The sequence below is a fragment of the Macaca thibetana genome, chromosome 7 (genome assembly GCF_024542745.1).
Source record: "Macaca thibetana thibetana isolate TM-01 chromosome 7, ASM2454274v1, whole genome shotgun sequence".
NCBI classification, from domain to species: domain Eukaryota; kingdom Metazoa; phylum Chordata; class Mammalia; order Primates; family Cercopithecidae; genus Macaca; species Macaca thibetana.
In genome coordinates this window covers 122,865,903-122,891,726 of record NC_065584.1, presented here as the reverse complement: position 1 = coordinate 122,891,726, position 25,824 = coordinate 122,865,903, and the positions used below count along the sequence as shown (strand labels likewise).

Here is a 25,824-nt window from a genome sequence, read left to right as displayed (position 1 = left end):
AAATATAGAGCAGTTTAGAAACAATGCAAGAGTATATGCTAAGAACCAAATAGGTTGCAGTGACAGCAAATGACAGGAGGACATAGCAGAGAGATCGCTGTACTGGGGCTGTTGGGACTTTATGCAGAAGGTGGAATTTCAGCTAAGTCTTGAAGGAAGGGTAGAATTAAGTTATGGGAGGAGGGCAGAGCACATTCCAGATAGGATGTACAGTAGGAGCAAAAGGCCAAGGGCAGAACAGCTCTAGTACTCTTGAGATAGTGAGCAACAACAACAAAAAAAGGTGTTAAGGCGATTTAGGTAAGAGATGAAGTAGAAAAATGAGACAGTCTAGAGAGTCTTAAATGACAAGTGCCTGTCTATATGATAAAATGAGGAGCTATTTAAAAAAGAGTAACATGAAGGGCTTGTTGGGGAGGGTTGGGGCACAAGGCTTCATAGTGCTATACTAGGCCCTGATTTCGGAGCTGGCTGGTCAGCCAGCATGTCAAAACACTGATCACCTTGACTAACTGAAGAACATACAGGTCTTCAGCCAAAATCCAATGCTTATTAGGTTAGTGCCAGTTTAATATAAGAAGCCATGTAACTTCTAATTAGAACCAAAAAGGGAAATAATAAATGAGTTTATTTATATAAAGCACTTAAAATCGGGTTTAACACCTATGTACCATATGTTAATATCATTACTCTTTTGAAATAAGCTCCCTAAAGTGATAAGGCCACTATAGTTACAACAGATGCCTAGAGAAAACTTTAAGTCCATATAGTATACATTCTGCATTTGAAGCATTTCTAATGTTCAGTAGTATATATCAATATGCATTTGTTGATCATTTAGATCAAAGCTTTAGTGCTTTACTTCCATGTAAGAAATGCACATTCCTTTTTATCACATCAGCCAAGTACAAATTTTCTGCTGTCTTCCTAAATCCTTCCCCTTATTATCTATCTAAACACAGGCTGACTTCAAACTTTTGGGATGTTTTGTTCTTAGGGGGAAAAAATCCTCTCAGGGTCTTAGAAAGAATATGCTAATCAACTAAGGATTTGATGTTCAACTTTTAACAAAAATCACAAACACCATTGTGAAAAATAGGCCTAATACCCTATATTTCATTCATGCACTCTGTATTTTCAGAGTTACACATAACCTTAGGGCACCACAATTCTGTCACATAAAATGCAGATTTTCAAGTGGCAAAGGTAGCAGAGAACAGCCTGAACCTGAGACCTCAAAAAGGAATCCCTGAAGGGGCTGCTGTTAGAGATTTCTCCTCTTCAGGCCATCTCTCCTCTTGCTCCAAACCCTGCCCCACACTGGTAAGAAAAGTAATTTTCAGGAAGTAGACCAACAGGTAGGATAAACATACATGTATCATGGGCAACAAAATGAAAATTACTATATTATTATAAAGTTGCTAAAAGTCAAGGTCTATTTATAATGGCAAAAATGACTATTGGATATCATCCATTCTTAGTTGTTTCCACCTCATTATTATCTGGGATGGTATCTGCTTATCAAATCAAAATTTCCAGTGATTTCTTTTAGCCCATTACTATCTTTCTCAATCTCATCAACTTTCACTTTCTTGAAACTTGTACCTCTCCTAATTTCTATAACACTGTGGTCTCTCAGGACTCTTCCTGCAATTTGAAGGGCTTGCTGTTGCTTTTTGTTCTTATTGGTTTCTTCCTTTTGCTCCTCAAAGTGTATACTGCCCAAATTTCTGTCCCAAGCTCCCTGTATGTCTAGGAATTCAACCTAAGTAATGGACGGGATTATATTCATAATTTGACAATTTATGTTTGGTAAAAAGAATATATAACTGTATTACAGAAAAGTTGGAAAATAGAGATAGGAAAAAATCATCACCCATAACACTCCTCCAAAAAAGACAATAATTATTTTAGGGTGACCATAACAATTTAAATATTTGAGCACTTAAATAACTATGTAATTACAATTTTGAGCTTTAATGGATAAATATTAAATGTTAATTTAAATTATGTTCTCTTTGGCAAGAGTTAAACTAGGATCTTTGTAAGATTTCTAGTTTTACAACTGGTTGATTCTGGTCAAATACTAATTAGAAAACTTTTTTTGTTGTTTTTTAAAGCCATCTTGACTATACTAATCCCGTGTCTTCAAAGTCAGACCATCCAATGTTTTAATTACTGCTGAGTCTTTCCAAAAAGTAAACTGAGATGGTCTGCAGCTTATCTTAAAGCCTATGTATCACTCACCTCAAATGCATCTGCTCTTACTCTGCTTTTCCAGGAAATTACTTCTTATGGCTAACATTACTAAGCTGGGTCCTGGGTAGTGGGTCTTAGTTGAAGAAAACCCGAGAAACTTACGTTTTTCCTTTCAGTATCAAACAAGGGCAATACATTTTAAGGTACATTTCCACAAAGCTAAAACTTCCTTCTCATGGTTAAGCTGTGCCCATTGTACAAACGGGTCCCCAGAGAGTTCTTATCTGTTAGAGGGTATCTGTATCAAGACTGAGACACGAATGCTGAGGGTTCCCAAATTTCAGAGTCAAAAAAAAGTATGTATGGAGCATTTCTGTCTATGTACTGTTCTTATTCTCTTTATTTTATGAAATTCTATAGCACTGAGGCAGGGGCTTCAACTTACCTCCAAAAACAGAAACCCTCTAGGCAACCCGTGTGCAAACAGAAGAAAATGCTCTTTCTCAGGGTGGATGTAGCTTGACACCAGTGGCCATGTCTTGGCCAGCAAAGCCCCTGGATTTCAGCCCTCACTTACCCCCTAAATTGGGTGCCTGAAAATGGGTCCTCTTTGAACATATGGAACTCCTGTAACAATAAGAAAGGTCACATTGAAACTAATGTCTCAGTCTTGAGTCTCTGCTTTCCTGAGCCAGAGTACTAGCATGTCCTGTATCTTCCTACAGCACCTGAGGAAGGACCTTTTACGTTCCCTAATGGGGAGGCTGTGGAACACGCTGAGGAGAGTAAGGATCGGACCATCATGCTGATGGGAGTGTCCTCACAGAAGATTTCTCTTCGGCTGAAGAGGACTGTTGCCCACAAGGCCACCCAGACTGAATCACAGCCTTGGATTGGCAGTGAGAGCCCTTCAGGTCCCTTTGTGCTGTCTTCCCCAAGGAAGACAGCCCAGGATACTCTTTATGTGCTTCCCAGCCCCACCTCTCCATGTCCCAGCCCGGTCTTGGTCAGAAAGCGGGCTTTTGTCAAGTGGGAGAATAAAGACTCCCTCATAAAATCAAAGGAGGAGCTCCGTCACCTGAGACTGCCTACCTACCAAGAGCTGGAACAGGTACCTTCCTTTTCCTTTTCCTTTTTTTCAGACTATCATAGAGAAGTGGAGCCAAACCAGGACAGAGCATGGAAACTGAAGATTCAGATCCGGCTGATTATAAGCAGTCTCAAACAAAAAAGGAGGAGGGGAGAAATGGGGGAGGGGGAGAGAGGGAGGGAAGGAAGAAAGGATGGATTGATTCCAGCTTCCTCACAAGCCACTGGGGGCCTTGGTTCACATTACACAACTAGCACAGGCTATACAGGGCTCCCCGTCACCACACAGGTGGTGGCATTTCGGAGTGCTGGTGCCAGTGCCCAAAGCACTGTTTACTAGGCTCATGGAGAAAAACCACAGTATCTACTGGTCAGCTTTACTGTGCTGACACCACTCCTTTTCTAGATGGAACTAAAATGAACTTGCCTAAATCCTCCTTCCCTAGAGGTCTCCTTAGTATGTTCATCAGGGTTATGGTTTGGGATCATTATGGTTACCTAAGCATCCTTCTAAGAGAAGTTAGTGATCTTAGTTCTACAGCAACAACAGTAAGAGAAAGGTGAGTGTACTGTGGCTCACCATAGAAAATGCCTCCCTCCTAACATAAACGAGGAGAATCTTTTCTAACACATCAGGGAATATGCTGATCTTTTACACATATTAGAATAGTGAAAGCAACAGTAGCAAGCAAATGCACAGTTGAATATAATATAGAGCAATATAATGTATAAAATATTAACAATTATGACAACAGGAGCTGCTTTTCAATGTTAGGCTCACAATGTCCTAATTACCAGGTACCTAACAGAGACAATGGAAAAGACAAAATAAAGTTTACCAAGGAAAGGAGAACAAGAGTTTGGAAACATGGTACCAAGGCTTGAGAGAAGGGAACAATGACATTAAAAATAGGAAAACAGGGCTGGGCAGCATTTTGGGAGGCACAGGTGGGTGGATCACTTGAGGTCAGGAGCTCAAGACCAGCCTGGCCAACATGGTGAAACCTTGTCTCTACTAAAAATACAAAAATTTAGCTGGGCATGATGGCAGGTGCCTATAATCCCAGCTACTCAGGAGGCGGAGGCAGGAGAATCACTTGAACCCAGGAGGTGGAGGTTGCAGTGAGCTGAGACCAAGCCATGGCACTCCAGCCTGGGCGACAGAGTGAGACTCCATCTTTAAAAAAAAAAAAAAAAAAAAAAAAAAAGGAAAGTAGGAGATGGGAACAGCAGAAAGAAGAAGAGCCAACAGCCAACTGTTGAGATACTCAATTCTGAAGGTTCAATCATGACTATACTTCTTTTTGAGTATACAACTCACAGGGCTGGCACAAGAGGTTACCTATAATTGGTAAGAACCTACTGTCCCATGGCATAGTAGTTTCTTACTTATAGGTAACTAAGCCATTTTAGAGACAGGGAAGCAAGGACACATTAATATCAACACTACTATTCACTTTATTAGAGGAGAAGGAATGCCTTTCTGGCTCTTCCCAAAAACATCAAGGTTTGCACTGTGTTTCTGGAGACCTGTCAGTGCAAACACAAAACCAATATCCAGCTAGTAGATTCCTTATATAGTTCTATATTCTACAGAGTGAAAAACTGTCCATGAGGGCTTCAGGATTCCCTGCATTGTCCTCAATGCTCTACCTTTCCTGTCAGACCCCCAGAAACTGAATTAGAGAAACATGTGAAGAAACAAGTTAGACAACGTATGTGGAACTCTTGATTTGGTGCTTGGTACAAAGAACATAATATTAAGAGAAACATATGAAAAAAGAACAACGGATTTTCTGGATGAATGGTACCCTCTTGCTCAGAGTTATCGTTAAGATGTGCTGTAAAAACCAAGTCAGAAGGTGGCAAAACGTGGGTTAGACAAACCCCTTCCTCTTTAGGGACAGAAACTGCCAAATGCAACTTTTAAAACGATGAAAGAAACCTCAAAAAATGAACTCAATAGAATAGAAAGAACTTTGGTCTTGGAGGCAAAGATTGGGGTTTTCAGTCCCAGACATTGCTTACACCAGCTGTGAAACTCTACAACCTATTTGGTCCTTGTGAAATACAGGGCTGGGATTCCATGTTCTGTAAGGTTTGCCTCAAATCTTGACATTTGACATGCTGATGAAAGGGAAAAATGTGGTTGGCAACAATGCTTTGAGAAGTGGCTTGCAGGAAGACTAGAATTCCTACTCAGCAATATCAGAGGCAGTAAACCCTCTCACCATGTTGACCACCACCTCTCTTTACTCTTTAGGCTTGTCAGATAGACCTAAGGTCCAGAATTCACTGTGTGCATTTTAGAGGAACAATTATGTGTCCCACTTTCCCATTAAGTATAATCCTTACAATGACTAGTCTATGTGTAATTCAACAGTCCTATCCATAATAACTAGTCAAATTGTCAGTATTTACAATATGTAATGTAAATTAATAAGTATTAATAAATATTACATATTAAGTATAATGCACCACTGAACCAGCACGGGACAAAAGCAAATAAAAGCTTTTATGTTTAGATATACCAGGGTTCAACTCTGCAGTTTTATACTATATGGCAACATTTTCCTTTGTAAGACTGAAGGTATACCACCTATTTTCAGGGTGTTTGTGAAGGTGAAGGTATTCCATTATCATGTCACACAGTACAGGCACATAGCAGGTGCTCAATATCATACAGCAGCTAAGACAGCTATCTACATAATTCAGATTGAGAAACAACCCAGTGTATCCCAAATTACCCAGACACTGTCTATATATAATATTCTCTTGGAGTAATCAGTATAGGATAATATAAGAACACTGGACTCAAAATCAGAAGACTGGAAATCAACCGTTGGCTCTATAATGATACCACTACAAATGAGATCACTAAATCTCAACTTGGAGGGGGAGTAAAATTCTTAACGTCATCAAAAAGTTACATTTGTTTTCGGTAATTTGTGGGGAAAAAACTTAGATAACATTACCTAACACCTCGCATGAAAGAATTCTCAGTTATGCTTTCACGGCTCACCTGATCAGAGACAGTTTCTGCCAAGTTGAGATCTCCCGCGAGAAAACATCCAAAAGTTTTGTCATTATCTACCTATTGCTCGGAAATGGTTTATTCTGCCTGCTAACCACTCACAAACTTTGATATGATAACAAAGACTAACTGCTGCTTACAAATGCTCGTTTGATATTTAACTTGCTATTTTCTATTCAGGGCAAAATAACTATCTTGAAAATAGTTTTTAATTCTCAGCCACAGTGAATAAGAGATGCCAATCAAAAGTAGCTCTCAATTTGTAATTCATCTGCTATTCATTGCTGCTTTATTAACATACCTCATTCTCCTTTCCCTTTAGGAAATAAATACTCTGAAAGCAGATAATGATGCCCTAAAGATTCAACTGAAATATGCACAGAAGAAAATAGAATCCCTCCAGCTTGAAAAAAGCAATCATGTCTTAGCTCAAATGGAGCAGAGTGACTGTTCTTAGCCCAGAAACTCAAGTAGCACAATCTGTAGATGAGTATAGTGGAGATCTCATTTCCTAAACTGTAACACACAGACCTGAGGAACTTTAGATTGACCAGCTTTAAAACAGTACTTTAAAAGGAAAAGCCTGTTATTGTTTATTTACCTAAAAGATTCCTAATGTGCAGCATTGTTTTTCAGTCAGTTGACTCAAAGGGGGAAAACTAAAGAATGCAAAACCTTTGCTATTCATACCACTGACGTTCATCCAAAGTATGCGATCTAAAAGTATGCGATCTAAAACACGACTGTCGCTTTCTTACAAAGGGGCATCTCAGTGGCCTGCCTGGCTGATTCGTCCTTAAAACTAAAATCTCTGGAAAATGTATTTGCTTCTTACCCTGTGTTTTCTGCAAACTGACTTATTTTGTTCCAGCCAAAGCTTGCTAATAATAGAAAACTACCCATATTCCAAAAGTAGATTTCCTCTGTATCCCAGCATACTTTGTGAACCTGGCTCCTTCTTCACTACCTCAGATCTAATCAACTAGCCTATGTACCCTCCTTCCTCACTACAGTCATAACACACGAGCATATCTACCTAGAAGCGAATTTCTACCGATGTAGCCACAACTTTTTAGAGGCCTATTAAACATGACAGCATCCAACTGCAGGTCAACTCATAGTTGTAGCCTTGCAACTTAACAGTCATCATAAAATAAGTAATCAAATTAGGTACCTGGAAACGTAGTTATTACCATCTCATATTACTGTCTAATTAAAATAAACCTAACGCAAACATGTTTGTCCTTATATATTCTACAGTGGATAGAATTAGGAATTGATGGCTTTAAAAAAAAAAATCTATGAAGAGTCTGTTTAACTCTTCATGTTCCATCTTTATCTCTGAAGTAAACTATTTTGAAAGTCCTCTTTTTTAACTGAATTTGTGCTTAACTGTCTTCACTATTAATACTATTTAGAAATAAGCTAATTGGATCAGTGGCTTAAATAACAGCTGACTGTGTGTACATATGTATATAATATGTATATACAATATCAGGCATGCATGTGGCTTGGAATTTTGTTTCCTCCCTAAAATGTGGAAGTGAATAAAACAAGTTTTAGTCATTTATACAAAGTCACAAATATAAAGTTCAGTTTGTCACAAGATGAAATTGCTCACAAGGTAAAATTGTATTGTTTGGCAAAATCGCAAGTAACAATCCTGTGAGTTTTCTATTATGCAGGTTAATAATAAATGGGCTCATTTAGTTGCCTGGGCAACTATTCACAAATTCATTTGTCAGCCTCTTTTTAGTTCTCTTAAAAAAAAAAAACAACATATGATCATTTTCCTTTTTGGGGGTACTTAGCTTCCATGCCTATTAAGTCTGCTACTAGACTGACTTGAAATTCATAAACAAGTTGTCCAATTGCCAAGAATATGTTAACAATTAAAAGTTCCAAACCTAAAGCCAATAGCACCAAGTCTTCATAAGAATACGAAGTATATATACAGTATTGCTTACCTGGAGGATTCAGATCATTTAGGAATTCTCTTTGATGAAAGGCCAGTTCCCATTTGCATTCCTCCTTGCACTGAATTTTAGTAATGTAGAACTAGCTTGTAGTTAGTGTTTCATTATATTATAAAGAATCATTTTATACACATATTTACCCTTTTCCAAATTTAAACTCAGAAATACCCAAAGCAGGCCTGCTTAGGCCCACTACCTGGCATATAAAATTAATAGTAACACTTTGTTATTTGCTTTTTATAGGACAAACATGAGTTAGGACAAACTCTAAAATTCATATTCTGCACTGTTCTTCTTTTCCTTTTATATAGACCAAAGACGGTATACTCCAATTTTTTAAAACAGTCAAGGAACACAATTTTTTTCATTCTTCCTACTCTGCATTCAAAATAAAGATCCCCAGTTTTTATATAAATAATCTATAGGGATTCAAAAGGTCGCAGTCCCCTTAATTAGTCAAATTAGCAATGGCTAAACAGTATCCAGTACTGCAGAATTTATCACTGAAATGGATAAGAGGAAACAGTTTCATCACAGGTTTTTACAGTCCAGCAAGGGGCAACGAGGTATAGTATACAAGTTAATAGTATTTGCGTTGAGCAACATGGGGCTAGAGGGATCACAGAAATAATAAGAAAATAAAAGCAAGGTTTTGGCTTATCAAGCCGAGTGCACATTTTTGCATCTCACACGACTTTGGTTTGGCCAGGTATTTATCTGCCAAAACAAGGACAAATCTTGTTTTATTAACAGCAGGATCACTTCTCTTTTTCTTTGCTGACTCACCTTTTTACTGACCCGTTGTGAATTTCTGTCTAAAAATGTATAATATAGAACTGCAAGAAAAAAACAAATGTACAGATTGTAAAGTTTTTTGATACCTAATGTAAGTTTTCTTTGTGTAATATTTATATGATAAAAGACATTAGGATCCCTACAACATAAATGTCTTGTGTTTCTTCTACTTCGTGACCATGTAAACACTTTACCTGAATTTTTACTATAATCCACAGCTAACACCACTCCCCTATTCTATTAATCAAATTGAGTTTTCCTAGAAGGAAAGGCACAGCAGCTATTCAGTTTAAAATTTTCTAAATCTTTTTACAATACAAAGAAGTAACACTATAGAAATATTTGATTTCTTTCCATCTTATTCATAACTTACAGTGGTCCCCAAATATTAAGTCTATAAATACTTAACATTAAAGGAGACAGACTTGAGGTTGTCCCTTCTCTGTGGCTTTTAATTCCACAGTTTCATCTAAGCAAAATAGCAAGTAAAGAAGAGATCCTTTGAAGCTATGTATAAAATTGGTAACGACAGCTCAATCCAGGTTACAGACCTACTCAGGGCAATTTATTTGTGGTCATGATTATTTAGAATGATCAGACATAACCACAATTTTCCCTTAATCGCCAGCTAATTTTTGTTTAACCAAACCAATGGAGAGAGAGGAAACATTTCAGTCAAATTCCTCTGTGGAATGCATTCTGGAACATTTAGATGGGTGTGTATTTATCATTTGGGCAATTCATAATACTTCATACAAAATAATGAAGTCACACTGACTGCCTGATCCTGAAGGCGAGATTAAACTGCCTGCTCACCTCCCCCATTTTCATCCCCACATTTCTCTCACCTGTGTTCCTTCCAAGGTATAGATAGTATCACTGCTCAGGACATTTTTCTGGTCACAAATTTTTTTTAGGTTGTCATGCCGCCTCTTGTCACAAATACAGGTAATAAGATGTTTTTTATTTAAAGTGTTTTCCTTTTTCTGTTTAATGAGGCAAGGTTTCCCTGATCTGCAGAACAAAAGTAAGTTCAAAGAAAACCCTTGTTTCCCTTTCGATGCGTGCTTATGAGTAATAGTGTGGTGATTATGTAGACAGAATACATGCTCTTTATATGGTCCAAAGGAAAGATGACTACTTTAGGCAGAAATTCCCAGTAAGATCATGTCTATATGTGCTATTAGATACCAGGCTGGACAAAAAGAGAAGAAAAAGGGGAAGGACAATGAGGTAATTAAAAAATGAAATTGAGAACCAGGCAAACAAGAATGAAAAGGAGATATCAAAAAAAGTGTTAGATTTTAGGAAGCAGTAGCGTGCCATTCATCATACTCCATGGTGTATTGCACTCAATTTATAAAATATTTTCACACTATGGCCTTTCACATTAAGGCCCCAGATCTCTTTCCTGCTATTCTAGATACTGCTCAGCAAACTGTTCTACAAAAGAAGTTTTTACTGAACAAAGATTATCAGGAAAATCCCACTTTACAGGAGAAAGAGTAAAATATTAGAGTCTACCTGATTCAGCTTTTCATTCAATTAAGGTTTAAAGGATGTGTACATAGGAGTGGTTTCAGCTCCAACATGATTCCAGGAGCAAGTGCTAAACTTTGATAGGAAATAAGTGATTGCAGTGAATAACGCAAGCAGCGCTCCTATAAAGGTACAAAGAAATCTTAACGGAAAATCTAATGAAACTGATGAACTGTTGTTTCTGCCATATTTATCATAAACCTTTAGTGGTAAAAAAGTTGAAAGTAGTTGTAAATCTCTTTCATCAGCAACTAATGCTACCAAAAAAGAAATGAGGCAGAAAGTAAAGGTTTTAAATGAAGATTTTAAAATAACTTTTGAAATATTTTACTCAAATATTTTCTGAAAATTTTTTAAAAATTATTTTTCAGAGTTCATAACTACTGATAAAGGTATTTTCTTAATTATGGACAGTCTTTTTTCAGCTATCACAAATGAAATTATATCTTTTCATTAAATATACACACACAAAAAATAACCAAAAAATTTTATATTTTCCTACCTTAAACACATTTCTTCAAAGGGTTAGCTTGAAAAATACATGTCTAAGATTACAGAATATTCAATAGTTACTTTTAAGGTTTTAACATTATTTTAGATTTTACCACAGAGTTTACCAAAAAAAATAACAACAAAAAAACTTGCTAAACATCAAATACCACTTGTCCACTGGGAACAATTCAGCTTTCTATCAGTTGAGTTGGTTGGATCACATTAAGTTGTTATGCACAGGTATTGACCAGAAGCCTACAATGAGATACAGATTTTACACTGAGATTGAAAAAATTTACGGGACCAGCTCTTTTTCTCTAACTCTCTACACTAAGAGAAAAATACATTACTTGCCCTACATCTTAAGGCATTCAAATAGGCCCTCTATAAGTTTTTAACAAATTGTATTTGTACTTAGGTCTTTATGAAACAACCCGAGATGACGCTAAGTGTCTCATTCCTCATTTGACAAATGAGGACAAATCACTCCTTGAGAACTAAGGTCATTTCAATCCACAGCATCCCTGACCTAGTGCCATGATTCAGATTCACAACTCTTGATAGCTAAGACGTTGACTGCTCCAACTAGCAAACCACATATAGCCATTCCCTAACTTTGTGTTTCCCAAATCTAGCTGTGAATCAGAATTACCAAGGGATGCCTTAGCCCTACCCTTGATCTACTGAAGCAGGAAATTACTGCCTTAATTCTGTGTGATACAGGTCAGCCTGTCTTTTAATATTTGGATATCTAAAGTGAGAGCATATATGATGAAGAGACCAGTTTATAGGACTATTTCTCACACCATCATGTGAAGCTGGTATGTATCTTTGCTCCATTAAAGTATTTCTGACCTCAATCTTAAAACTTTGCTTTGTCAAACAAAATCATGCAGATTTCAAATCCAATTAGAAAATAAGTATGTACAGTAAAAAACTTGGGCTTCAATTAGTGAAACTTTAACAGAAACACGGCTAGAGAGGAATCTCCTCCTATAAGAGATAAAAATGATTCACAACAACTGCCTACTAAATACAACTGGAAGTGCCTTTCCCTATTTTGTAAAATCAAATGAAAAACCCACAAAACACATCCACAGCAATACAGGTGAGGCAAGGGTCTATATTCCTTTCCATTACAGGTGGGGTCATTTATATGTCTAAACCTGAACAAAATACAGGTAACAATCTAAATTCAATCATGACAATAAAATACTTTCCATTTTCCAAGTTTGATGGTATTATTTACATTTTAAAAAATAATTTTTGTTCTTTCGTTTTTTAAAAAGACACAACATGCTCAAGGGTACATAGAATATGGAAAAAGTCTTCACTTCATTTGAGAGATCAACTGGTAGTAAAAAACAATGTTCTTACATATTAACAATTCAAGAATGGTATCACCAGGGAGTCTAACATGGTGTTTACTTCAAAGATGATATTCAAGTATGTTATTTAGAACACTATGTCTAATGTATCTATAAAGAAGCAAGCACTGCTATCTGATTTTTGTAGTTTTTAGTATCTTCTATATCCACCACCACCACCACCACCTCCTCCTCCATATGGATCTCCGTAGCCTCTTCCACCATAGCCCCCTCTTCCACCATAACCCCCTCTTCCACCATAATCTCCCCTGCCTTGGAAACCTCCTCTACCACCTCCTCCTCCTCCCCCCCCCCACCCACCTCCCCCTCCCCCTCCCCCACCACCTCCCCAGCCTCCTCCACCCCCCCAGCCACCTCTTCCACCCCCACCCCCACCACCACCTCCTCTACCACCACCTCCACCACCACCACCCCAACCACCCCTTCCACCGCCGCCTTCTTGTCTCTTTTGCCAAGGGGGCATTTCTGGGGGTGGTGGTTCAATTTCATTCGGCCGGCCTCCCCTGTCAGGCACCCTTCTCATCAGCACCTGTGTGAAGAAACATTTTCTTTTAGTTTCTAATATTTTAAAAGTTAAAGTTTACATAAAAGTTTCAAGTGATGTTGTTTCTAATAAACAGAAGCCAATATTTAAGGACATGAAAGTATCAGACATGGCAATACAATTGAATATTAAAAATATTAAGTGTGGGATAAGGAGAAATCTGTTCAAGGATACAAAATCACGGCTAGACAGGAGTAATAAATCCTAGTTTTCTACACCATTGTATGATGACTATAGTTAATATATAGCTTCAAATAGCTACAAGGAGGATATTGAATGTTCCCAACACAGAGATGATTAATGTTTGAGAGGGATATGCCAATTACCCCTGTCTGATCACTATACATTGTATCAAAACATCACTATGTTCATACATACGTACAATTACCGTGTTTCAGTTTAAAAAATAATTTTACTTCCTGTTTACCAAGTCTGATGAAAAAAGAAAAAAAGAATTTTTAAAAAAAGGAAATATGAAAAAATATAATATATGTGATACAAGACAAATTCCTTAGAATATACATATACACATATATATATTTTTTGTTTGTTTGTTTGAGACAGAGTCTCGCTCTGTCACCCAGGCTGGAGTGCAGTGGTGTGATCTCAGCTCACTGCAAGCTCCACCTCCTGGGTTCATGCCATTCTCCTGCCTCAGCCTCCCAAGTAGCTGGGACTACAGGCGCCTGCCACCACGCCCAGCTAATTTTTTGTATTTTAGTGGAGATGGGGTTTCATCGTGTTAGCCAGGATGGTCTCGATCTCCTGACCTCGTGATCCACCCGCCTTGGCCTCCCAAAGTGCTGGGAATACAGGCGTTAGCCACCGTACCTGGCCTAGAATATATTATTTTTAAACGATCTGAGAGAGTATTTTTGAAACTTAAAGGCTTAATTTTTTCTCACTTAAATTCGTTTAGCAAATTCTGTAACAAATGTAGTACCCACTTCACTAAGAAGTTTCTTTAGGAAAACATTTTTTTATATATATAACGACATACCTTACATTCATACCATTTATACAACAACAACTCTGGACTTTCCATTGCCATTGATTTGGTAATTGATTATCCAATAAAAGATTATATTCCTAAGCACATTTCATTTCAAAAATCTATGAAGTATATACAACATGGGACCTTAATGAGGTCAGAGATTGATATAAAAACTGTAATTCCAGGTATCACCGCAAAGAGAGAGAAGGATTCCCAATGAACTACTTCTTTTAAGAAACTTAAGCTGACTTTCAGTGATGATAATGCCATGTTATTATAAGGAAAACACAGTTGATATAATTCCTTTACTATGCTTTATAATCCTTTCAAAAATACACTACGGAAGAGTTTAAGTATCCAACCTTCTGTAGAAAGCAGCAGCTTCACATGCCATGAGCAGAGGAAAGATAGCAATAAGAAGGGTGTCATCTGCTCACCACAGACAAGGGGAAGCCAATGGCTTCCTGCTACTGCCTTTCAGGAAGGAAAGTAAAACAGCAACTGCCTCAACCAAAATGACCAGCTAATTATACACTTCCATTGATCCTCTAAATCAAAACCAAGTTTAGGATTTATGTCACAAATGAAAGATAAAAAGTGCAATATCCTCAATGTGAGACAAGGTTCTAAGTATGCAACATTCTTTTAAAGATGGCAATGATGTCCTAATTACCAAATCCAAAAAACAGCCTTTCCTGGTTATTATTCTCACTGGTCTCTCTACCAAACATGGTATGTTGGTGGGCATATGGAGATGCCAGAACTGATCCTAAGACTACCCTCAAATAATGAGACCATAAATTATAAACTCAGAAGAGATGGCCAATGTTGCTTACAGAAATAGAACTCTTGATCCAGCAAGACTAAATTATAACCCAATGCAAAATGTTAGGTAATATATTTAAAGAGAGAACACTTTCAGAAGATAGGATTGAGCCACAGTGGAAGCACAGAGGCAAACACTGGTGATGCCTAATTTAGCGATAATTAGAAATATGACTTTAAAAACAACCATCCTTCTGAAAAGGTATTTTATCTCAAGTTACACTGAGTGAGAAGCGATGCTTTAAAATTATCCAAATCCCTTATTTCTGATTTTTTGCTCTTTTGTAATAAAGTTTGCCATGGAGTGCTCTACCTAAATGAACAAGACATGCCAGTAAAGCTGACATAAACATACTAAATTAGTTTGTTGTTATTGCTGTTGTAAAGTAAAAAATTCAGTTTCCTTGAGTTTAAGACTACTGTCAGAGAAATTGATGTATACTCCAAATCAGGAAACAGAAGCTCAAAGAGGTTCAGTAGCTTGCCCGGGTCATTTCTGTAAGTAAATGATAGAGCTAGGATGGGAACCCAGATTGGTCTGACTCTAAAGCACGAACTCTTCTTTCCTTTACACCAAGGATGTAAGGAATCTGTTAGTACTTGAAACAATTACTTTTTAGAAAGCTGGAAAATAATTCTTGCTAAAGCTTTGACAAAAACAATTCGTAATTCCTCTAATTCAGATAATACTTTGATTTATGAATACACAAATTCAAGTGAATACATATACATACACAAAAATAACATTACTAAGCCTAGACTGAACCCCCCTGCCACTCTTTCTTCTAAATATTTACCAGGACATGAAAGAAAAATAGGTTAAAATTTGTAAAAACATTAAGTAGGATATTATCAGTTCATTTTCCACTGTGCTGAAAGAAACACCAACCTTATTGATGGCACATGCGGTCTTCTCCCGGCTGGTGCCACTACTTGTCCTAATGATCTTGGATAGATCTTCACGAGCAGCAAGTAGATGTGCCATTGTAACTGTTGTCTTGGGTGACAAAGCATAACGTTTAGGCTGATAAATTCTTGCTATATCATCTGTTTTTACCTAAATGACAAAAGGTAAGGAAAAAAGGAAGAAAAATACATTTTAATGAAAGAGCAAAAACAATCATAACCCTTAGAAAGAAAGAAAAAGAGATAAAGAATAAGCAAGGAATTAGAAAAGAGCAAAAACACCCACATATCTGATAATTTAGGAATAATTTAGAACATATAAAATAGACCAACAAGTGTTAAAAATATGTAACTGCCAGCAACAACTCACTAAAAAATAACAAAAAAAATTCTATTCATATTAACAAAAAAAATAACTAAAAAATAGTTTTACCAAAACCACATACAGGACCTTCAAAAGGGAACATCAGTAAATCTTGCAAACAAAAGGCAAACTTGTATAAATGGTAAGAAACACCAAGTTTCTGTATTGGGACATTAAGTATTATTGTCAGTTTTCCCCAGAATTAACTTATAATCCTACAGAAATAGTTTTTGAGAGAATGAAAACAAAAAAAAGAATCTGCCGGGCGCGGTGGCTCAAGCCTGTAATCCCAGCACTTTGGGAGGCCGAGACGGGCGGATCACGAGGTCAGGAGATCGAGACCATCCTGGCTAACACAGTGAAACCCCGTCTCTACTAAAAATACAAAAAAAAAAACTTAGCCGGGCGCGGTGGCGGGCGCCTGTAGTCCCAGCTACTCGGGAGGCTGAGGCAGGAGAATGGCGTAAACCCGGGAGGCGGAGCTTGCAGTGAGCTGAGATCCGGCCACTGCACTCCAGCCTGGGTGACAGAGTGAGACTCCGTCTCAAAAAAAAAAAAAAAAAAAAAAAAAAAAAAAGAATCTAAAGTTACATCCAGAAACTCAATATGTAAGAATAACTAAAAGCATTTTGAAAAATAATCCTACCAAATATTAATATGCTATCATACAAAATTATCATCATCTTAACAGTTAACATTTAATGAGCACTTATTAAACGTGCCAGAATGCTGTTCACTTAGTAAGGCATTATTTCTTTAATCCTCAAAATATCCTTTTAGAGTGGTTGGTTTTTATTATGCCCTTTTGCAGATAGGAAAAAAAAATGAGGCATAGAAAGCTTAAGTTAGTTCTCCAAAATATAGAGAGAATCCTAGCTCTGCCCACTTACTAACAAAGGCCCACCTGACCCGCAAGCACAGGTCTAGTATAGGTAACAGTTTGCTATCCTACCTCCATCTAATTAACTAGAACTCGGGAGAAAAAAAAAAAAAAGGTGGATGAAATAGTATATTGAGACTCAGAGCCTCATAAATCTATGAATGCAATAAATGATAAAGGAGACATCACAGATCAACGAGAAAAGGAAAGGATTATCTTTTAAATGGTGCTGGAATGACCTGGTGGCTATCTGTAATAACAATAATATGGCACACCATATAACAAAGGGAATTCCAAAGAGAATAAAACGTTAACTGAGGTTTAATTTTAAATTTAGAAACAACTACATTACAAAAATTAAAATTTCTATACGTCAAAAGACATAAAACATCATCTACTGACAACTGGGGAAAATATTTTCAACAAATAATTCAACCAGCAAACATCCTTTATATATAAAAAGCTCAAACAAAAGGAAAACAGAATTGTACAGGAAAAAAAAATGGCAAGACATATAAACAAAAGTTTTAAAAAAAGGAAATTCAAATGACTAATAAGCTTATGAAAAAAGTTCAACTTTGTCAATAATAAGAACAGACAAAACAAGTTAGTCTTTTTAACTACCAAGTTAGCAATAAAGAGGCTAAAGTGAGACAACATTTCATTTACCTTACTGACAGGAGTTTAAATTCATATAAACTTAACTGGAAAACAATTTGGCCATGGGAAACGAGAGCATTAAGAGACATAATCTTTGACACAGTAAATTTCCTTTGGGAATCCACCATAAAATTTTACTTTGAAATTTATATATAAAAAATTATACATAGAAACATGCCTGGTATTGTTAATATAGAAAAAAAAATGTATAAAATAAGAGAATTAAGTAAATTACTGATCACTGTGATAAAACATAATGCAGCCATAAGGACACTGAAAGAAATTTAGTGCTGTTATACGCTATGACATGGATGAACCTTGGAAACATTATGCTAAATCAAAGAAACCAGAAGCAGAAGCCACAAATTGTATGATTCTGTTTATATGAAATGTTCAAAGGCAAATCAACAGAAACATAAAGTATAGTATAGTAATAGTTGCCAGGGCATGGAGGTAGGGAGTATTGGGAATGACTGCTGAGAGGTAGCTATGTCATTTTGGGATGATGGAAGTGTTATGGAATTACATATAGGGTTATACAACACAGTGAACAGACTAAAAACCACTGAATTGTATACTTTGGTATATTTTGGCCAGGCACAGTGGCTCACTCCTGTAATCTCAGCATTTTGGGAGGCTGAAGTGGGAGGATCACTTGAGGTCAGGAGTATGAGACCAGCCTGGGCAACACGGCAAAACCCCGTCTCTATTTAAAAAAAAAAAAAAAAAAAAAAAAAAAAAAAAATTTTAATTAGCCAGGTGTGGTGGCACACGTCTGTAGTCCCAGCTGCTTGAGAGGCTGCAGTGGGAGGATCGCTTGACCCTCCAGTGGGTTGCAGTGAGCTATGATGATGGCACTGCACTGCAGCCTGGGCAACAAGACTACACCTCAAAAATAAAAATAAAATGGTAAATTTTATGTTAATTATATTGCAAAAAAATTAAAAATTTCAAAAAGGGTACTAAAATAGAGTTTTTAGAGATATTGGAAAATGGTTACAATATATTTAGTGAAAAAGCATGCTATAAAATTACAATCACAGTATTATCTCGATACTAGCTAAACAGTAAAGAAACTACATAATCTTTTGAATAAATGACTATAATCTTTTTGAAGGGCAACTGTGGAGTATGCATCAACAGCCTTAAAATCATTTCCTTTAATCAAGGTATTTCACTTTTAGGAATACATCATGGACATGAACAAAAATTTAGCTGTCAAGGATTTTATTACAGGGTCAAAGAGGCAAAATCAGAGAAAACCTCAGTGTCTATCAATACAGTATATATATGCATATAATAAAATATTGTGCAAAGATTTAAACTGCTGTAGAACAACGTTGGTAACGGTCACTCAACAATATCGGACACATTTTCCTATCATTAAAATAGGGAGGAAATGATAAAGATATAATAAATTTAACAAGTTTAACAACAAAACTTAGTATACAAAGACATATAATCATATAATCAATTGAAAAAAACCAAATGAAAGGTCAAAACTGATCCATACATAGCCTAAGGAAAATATATTTTTAAAAACCTTCCCAAATAAGAAAAAAAACAAAAACACAACCTCCTTGTCCTAAAACATGAGGAAGAAAGACCAAGATGAGACAATAAGATATCAAGATATTTTCTAAAGGAATATTTGCTCAAAGCTCCCATTGAAGTCCAGTTAAGGGGTCAAACATGCCCATGAATCTATGTCACTGAATGTTGAAAGAATATGTCAAAACTCATTTGTTTTGGATTTCTCTGTAATCTTAATGCCAACACTGAAAATATCAAAGTACAGTAGGACAATTTTAATGCCACTACCATTCACAATTTGCCAAATATTCCTAAATTCCTTTTTCCTCAATAAAATTCTGTTAGGTTAAATGGAGACCCAACATATATACAACCTCTATTAAGTTTCCAGAGCTCAGTAATGCCGGTGCTTCCCACACATCTGAACTCTATTCCATTTCTTGAGGTCAGCAATCATGTCATCTACTTCGTTGGTAACTTATAGTTCTTAACAGCATCTGAGCTTCTTGCACAAAGCAGTTACTCCAATGAAATACACAGACATCCCTTGGAGTTTATCCTGGTGCACATGCAGAAGTGAATCAGGCTTTAACCACCCAAGAAGCTGATTAGATATTACACACACAAATCTTCTATACCTAATCATAGGCAGTACTGAGATGTTCATCCTGAACCAGGTACATAGTACATGACATATACAAAGTGGTGAATGCTTATTAAAGAAAATGCATGAATGATGATCTTTAATAGCTCTTCTAATCACTCTTCACTTTCCTGTATCTGTCAGGTGTTTGGAAAGAGACTCTATGTAAAACACATGAGAGAGGATTTCTAGGTAAATGAGTCATACTGAAGACACTAAATTATAAAAGGTACATATATCCTAAATTATAAAAGGTACAGATAAAAAGGGAACCAACATTTCAAAACACTCAAAGTCTATTTGTAAAACAGTCCATGCCTCCAACCCCTGGTGACACCTGCTGCTACTCCTTTCCTGGACAAATTAAAATACAGTATATAGGAAAAAAAAAAAAATGAGGTTTCTCTTCCTGAAAAAATGAGCAACTACAAAGACCACACGTTGGCATTAAGAATTGCCACAGCACATCGGCCAGCTCCAAAGTCTGACGTTAATGATCCCTAATAATGACTGTAGTTCCCAACAGGCTTTATCGTGCTTTACTCTTTTCTTTTTAAGAGACTGTGACTCGCTATGTTGATCAGGCTGGTTTTGAACTCCTGGCCTCAAGTAATCCTCCCAGCTCAACCTCCCAAAGCGTTGAGATTATACGTGTGAGCACAGCACCTGCCCTCCCACCCCAACTGCCTTTATTATTAGAGACAGAGTCTTGCTCTGTCACCCAAGCTGTAGTGCAGTGGCATGATTATAGCTCACTGCAGCCTCAAACTCCTGGGCTCAAGTGATCCTCCCGCCCCAGCCTCCTGAGTAGCTGGGACTATAGGCACACACTACCATGGACAGCCGGTGCTTTACTCTTAAATATGGACAACCAAAAACTACTATGCAGCTGAAGAAGCCCCCAACATGAGAGAGACCAAGAAAAACAACTAAATAAACAAAAAATTATGCTGGAGGAAACAGATAATTGAAAGTAGAAAAAAAAAAATTACAAAGGCAAAGTTTCTTTACTCAAGATGATAGTATACCAAAAAATATTTTTAAAAAATCAAGAAACAAAAAGAATTTAAGGAAACTTTTTAAATAATTGCAGAAACAAAAATTCAACACCAACTATAAAATAAAGTTAAAAACATTTCTGAGAGTGAATCAAAAAAGGGAAAGAGAGGGAAAATGAGAGGAAAAAATAAAACAACTTAAGTGGGTCTATCTAGAATGTTTAATATCTGACTAAAGCATTTCAGAAAGAGAATAAAGAAAACAAAAGGGAAAAATAAATAAAGGAAAATATAAACGCTGAAAGAGTCTACATATTGAAAGGTTCATCTAGTAAGTGACGATGAATGAAAAAAAAACTCAGATCAACATATGTTTTGCAATTTCAGAACTCCAAGGATAAATAGTCCAAAAGCTTACAGAGAAAAATAATAGGTCACACAAAAACACAGAATGGAGTCAGTTTTCTTAACAGCAGCATTAAATATTTGAAAACGATGACGCAATGCCTTCAATATTCTTAGAGAAATATATTTTCAACCTAGAATTTTATATTCAAATGTGAAAGCAGACTAAACATTTTCAAAATGCAAGAGATTGAGAAAAATCACCTCCTATGCACTCCTTGTTTGGAAATTACTTGTGGATTTCCTACAACAGAACAAGGGGATAAACAAAGAGTGACCATGGGATCTAGAAGGTAGTAGAGCAGCCAAGGATAGCCATGCAAACAGCCCAAATTGCAATAAGTGGATGCAAGTTTCTCAGAGAAAAAGTATACAGAAAATGGAGAACTCGGCCGTGCGCAGTGGCTCACACCTGTAATCCCAGCACTTTGGGAGGCCGAGGCGAGCGGATCACGAGGTCAGGAGATAAGACCATCCTGGCTAACATGGTGAAACTCCATCTCTGCTTAAAAAAAAATACAAAAAAATCAGTCGGGCGTGGTGGCGGGCGCCTGTGGTCCCAGCTACTCGGGAGGCTGAGGCAGGAGAATGGTGTGAACCCAGGAGGCAGAGCTTGCAGTGAGCCGAGACCGCGCCACTGCACTCCAGCCTGGGCGACAGAGCAAGACTCCGTCTCAAGAAAAAAAAAAAACAAAATGGAGAACTCATTAGAAGACCTAATTTTTCAAACTACAGTTTAAAAAAAAAAAAAAAAAAAAGCATTTTATCATATTGCAGAAATACAATGCAAGAAAAAATAAAATTCATTTAGAAGCCCCTTTGTAAGTTGATTAGTCCTCCAAAGATGTCCACATCCTAATTCCTGAAACCTGTGAATGTTACCTTGTAGATGCAGGTGTGATTAAGTTAAACATCTTGAGATGGAGAGGTTATTTTGTATTAGCTGTGTGGGCCTAATATAATCACAAGGGTCCTCATAAGGGAGAGACAGGAGTGTCAGGGACAGGAGAAGGCAATGTGACAATGGAAGCAGAGAGAGAGAGAAAGGCTGGAAGATTTTATTAGGCTACTGGCTCTGAAGAGAGGAGAGGAAGCCAAGAGCTAAACTATGCAGGTGGCATTTAGGAGCTAGGAAATGCAAGGAAACAGATTCTCCCCTAAAGCATCTAGGAAGAATGCAACCCTGCCAATACCTTCACTTCAGGACTGCTAATCTCCAAATTGTAAGAGAATAAATCTGTATTACTTAAGCTACTAAATTTGTGGTAAACTTTCACAGCAGCCACAGGAAACTAATACATCACATGGAAAGAGACATCATGTGAAAGACAAGGTAACAGAAGCACCACACTCATGAGAAGCTAATGCCTGATGATCTGAGGTGGAACAGTTTCATGACAAAACCCTCCTCCTGCCCCCCGACCCTCCGTGGAAAAACTGTTTTCCACGAAACCAGTCCCTGGTGCCAAAAAGTTTGGGAATTGCTGGCATAAGTGACCCCAACTGGTCTAACATGGGGCAGAAGAACTGCCCAGTTAATCCAAAAAATGTAAAAATAATAATACCTGAAATTCCACTTGCAGTCAAGATAATCGGCACCAGATTTACTCTCCCACCTGAAACAACTAAAAAACTGGATAACCCACGTGATGTGAACCAATGATGGTCAGACAATGGACAACAAGGAACACAGGACAATGATCCCTAAGTGAGGAGAAGGCCTGTAATTGTCTCAGCTTACTGCCTGGAGAGTTTCCAGGTGATGATGCAGGGTGGGGAGAACGGGGGTGAGGAGTGATCCCACACTAAGCATGGGTACAGATTAGAGGCATAAAATGGGAGTGATGGGACACAGCTCTTTAGAAAGCTATCTGAAGAGATTCAAATTTGGAAATGCCCTCACCTCCCAACCCCCTCCTCAACTGAAACACATTCTATATTCATCCAGCCTTAGGATACTTTTAAGACCTGCTGGCATCAGCACTACCTGCAACTATTCTTATATCCTGCTTTCTTGTTACATTGCTCACCATATCTATCTCGTTATCTCATATGATGCCCCTTCTTTTATGCATATCCTGGCATAAATCACAGTATCTATGAGTTTAAAATAAATGTCAAAACTGTGGGGAAAAAATAAGTTATATGCAACAGGGATTTATACAAGACCAGGATCATCTTGTAAGACCAGTAGTTGGCCTGGACATGTAGTTGAGATAGCGATGAAGTGCAAATATGGCATGGTTACATAACAGACAAGCACGGCAGAAGAGCTGTTATAGGCTACCACCTACAGGACACATATGGGAAAACAGCCTTACCTTTGCTCTATCAGACCATCCAAAGGACTGTACAGTCACATCTAATCGTTTCATTAACATTCGCCGGCGGCACTCATATTCACAGGAAAGAGCATCATTTATTCTTTCAAGTTGTTCCTTAAAAATTTGGAGACAAAAATAATAAACTTTAGATTCTTTCATTCTGCAAAGAAAAGAAATCTGAAAACTGTGCTAAGTACTTCCTACTGAGTCAAAAGATATTGTACTTACTCACCATTTTCTGTTCCCATGAGACTTTACAGTAAATTATTTAAATACTAAAGCATAACCAAAAGAACATTTATGATATCCAGAAGACATTAAACATACAAATTAAATTCCACCTGTTGGCAGAGTAAACCTTATCTGTAATCAAATATGTTAATTTAAGTAAAACATTTACCTGCTAAGCACTCTGGACCAATAAGAAAAGAAAATAACAATAACTCATCTTGCTGGCTTTGAGCCTCTGTTCTTTTCAGATCACAGCTGTGCTAGCACATTGAGCATTATAAATATTCTCAACCAGGTATTTTTAAAAAGTAATTAGTAATTTAACTAAAGAAATGTTAGGAAATATTACTCCAGAAGACAAATCAATTTTAACTCTACAAAATAATATACACATACTATATATTGCAAAATAGATGTTCATTTATAAAATTAAGTCATATTTACTAATTTAATTACATAAAATTAATAACAAAAAGGGGGATTTACCGCCTGTTCTGAAGTTAAATCAATTTTCAGCAGTGGTTTTCCCACATGATTTTTCTGGACCTTTGAGAGAATATCTTTCACCTAAAAGTAAATATGAAAGACTGTGAAAAATGTATATTCCTAATTTAAAACAATCTTATGCTTGTTTAAAGTATTGCTCTGAACACTACAGAATAGTAAAGTGACATAATTAAAATATACCATCACACACCAGAATACCACTACAAAACAGAGTATCTTTTTCAAAAAAGCACATTATATTTATTCAAGCTATAGAACACATTCTTTCCCAGCATAAGAATGAACATACCCAGACAGTTAAAGAAGTACCTAGGTTCTACTATGAGAATCTGTGTCTTAGTTCCTACTTAAGATAGCACTTTCCTACTTCCTAGTACATTTTCAAAAGGTACTAAAACCTTTCACCAGCACATTGATTTTTCTCAAATAAATGCTACGTATACATTCCAGTTGTAAGTATTCTCATTCATTGTTCAGCAAGACAACATAAGGGAACAAGCCATCTATCTCAATTACGGTCATCATGTACATATTTTCATTACTTGTGCAAAGCCCCTAATTTAAATTACTTGAAACATTTTTATTTTGATAAACAAGATATTAGGCATTTACTTTTCCTTTAGCAATATCAGGGTCATTCAGTAATTTATCCTCCTAACTAAAGGATTAATTTACCTTCCTGACTGGAGAATCCATCATTAGCTAAAGAAAATATTTACAAAACCAAATGAAATATTTACAATTTTTTTCAAATCAAGGGCAGTTCAGATTTTGAGGAGCATGAAGCTTATTTAATGTTGGGGGCAATCTTTAAGGAAAGAATTCAAAATTAGCTTGGAGGCTGGAGTTGCAATGTGGAGTAACTGTAAATGGGCACAATGGAGATTTCTTCTGAGGGTGATGGAAAAGCTCTAAATTAAAGAGTTTGGTGATGGTTGTTCAACTCTGTAAATATACGAAAATGCACTGAACTATATATATATATATATATATACTCAAAATGGGCAAATTTTATGGCATGATTACATTTCAAAAATGGTGTTTTAAAAAAATTAGCTTAGAAAGAACCTATGCAAATAAGAGACTCCAAAACTTCAGCTTTAGTAGCTTCACAGCAAATCTACATCTACAATGATACAATTTCTGTACTGATACATTTTTTACATATTTTAAAGAAATTATTATTTTCTTAAAACGGACCATTTCTGTAGATTCTCCAACTATTGTAAATATCTCCAATTTTAGGTTTTTTCATACATTATAAAAAGTATGAGTTGTAACTCCTCACTCCAGAGGAATTCCCAATGTATACTTGTAGTTTGTTATGTGTAATCATATTCAGCTCCATTCCTAGGATTCCAACATTACGTAATAGTTTTAATAAATCTGAAAAATCACTTGTTATAGAGTAAGTTAAGGGCACAGGCTGTGAAGGTTGACTACCTGGGTTTAAACCTCAGGTCTACCACCATTTAGAAATTCGCTTGTTTAACTTATT

The 25,824-nt window shown here is 36.7% G+C and overlaps 2 protein-coding genes across 7 annotated transcripts in view; one reads left to right on the top strand and one right to left on the bottom strand.

The window, feature by feature from the left end:
- RASGRP1 (RAS guanyl releasing protein 1) overlaps positions 1 to 9,240 on the top strand; it is a 78,036-nt gene extending 68,796 nt beyond the window's left edge. For 2 of the 6 annotated variants that reach the window (XM_050800076.1, XM_050800075.1), the window contains exons 16-17: positions 2,925 to 3,310; positions 6,645 to 9,240. In XM_050800076.1, coding sequence (XP_050656033.1) covers positions 2,925 to 3,310; positions 6,645 to 6,779 — 521 coding nt within the window. In that variant the 3' untranslated portion in view covers positions 6,780 to 9,240. Of the gene's footprint in view, positions 1 to 1,189 lie in introns of all 6 variants that reach the window. The other 4 variants (XM_050800073.1, XM_050800074.1, XM_050800078.1 and 1 more) reach the window with 3 other exon arrangements.
- A 1,864-nt stretch (positions 9,241 to 11,104) lies between these two features.
- Positions 11,105 to 25,824, bottom strand: part of FAM98B (family with sequence similarity 98 member B) — a 32,988-nt gene continuing 18,268 nt past the window's right edge. Inside the window, exons 5-8 of the mRNA XM_050800079.1 lie at positions 24,306 to 24,386; positions 23,586 to 23,702; positions 15,765 to 15,932; positions 11,105 to 13,041 (exon numbers count right to left, since the gene is read on the bottom strand). Coding sequence (XP_050656036.1) covers positions 12,643 to 13,041; positions 15,765 to 15,932; positions 23,586 to 23,702; positions 24,306 to 24,386 — 765 coding nt within the window. The 3' untranslated portion in view covers positions 11,105 to 12,642. The remainder of the gene's footprint in view (positions 13,042 to 15,764; positions 15,933 to 23,585; positions 23,703 to 24,305; positions 24,387 to 25,824) is intronic.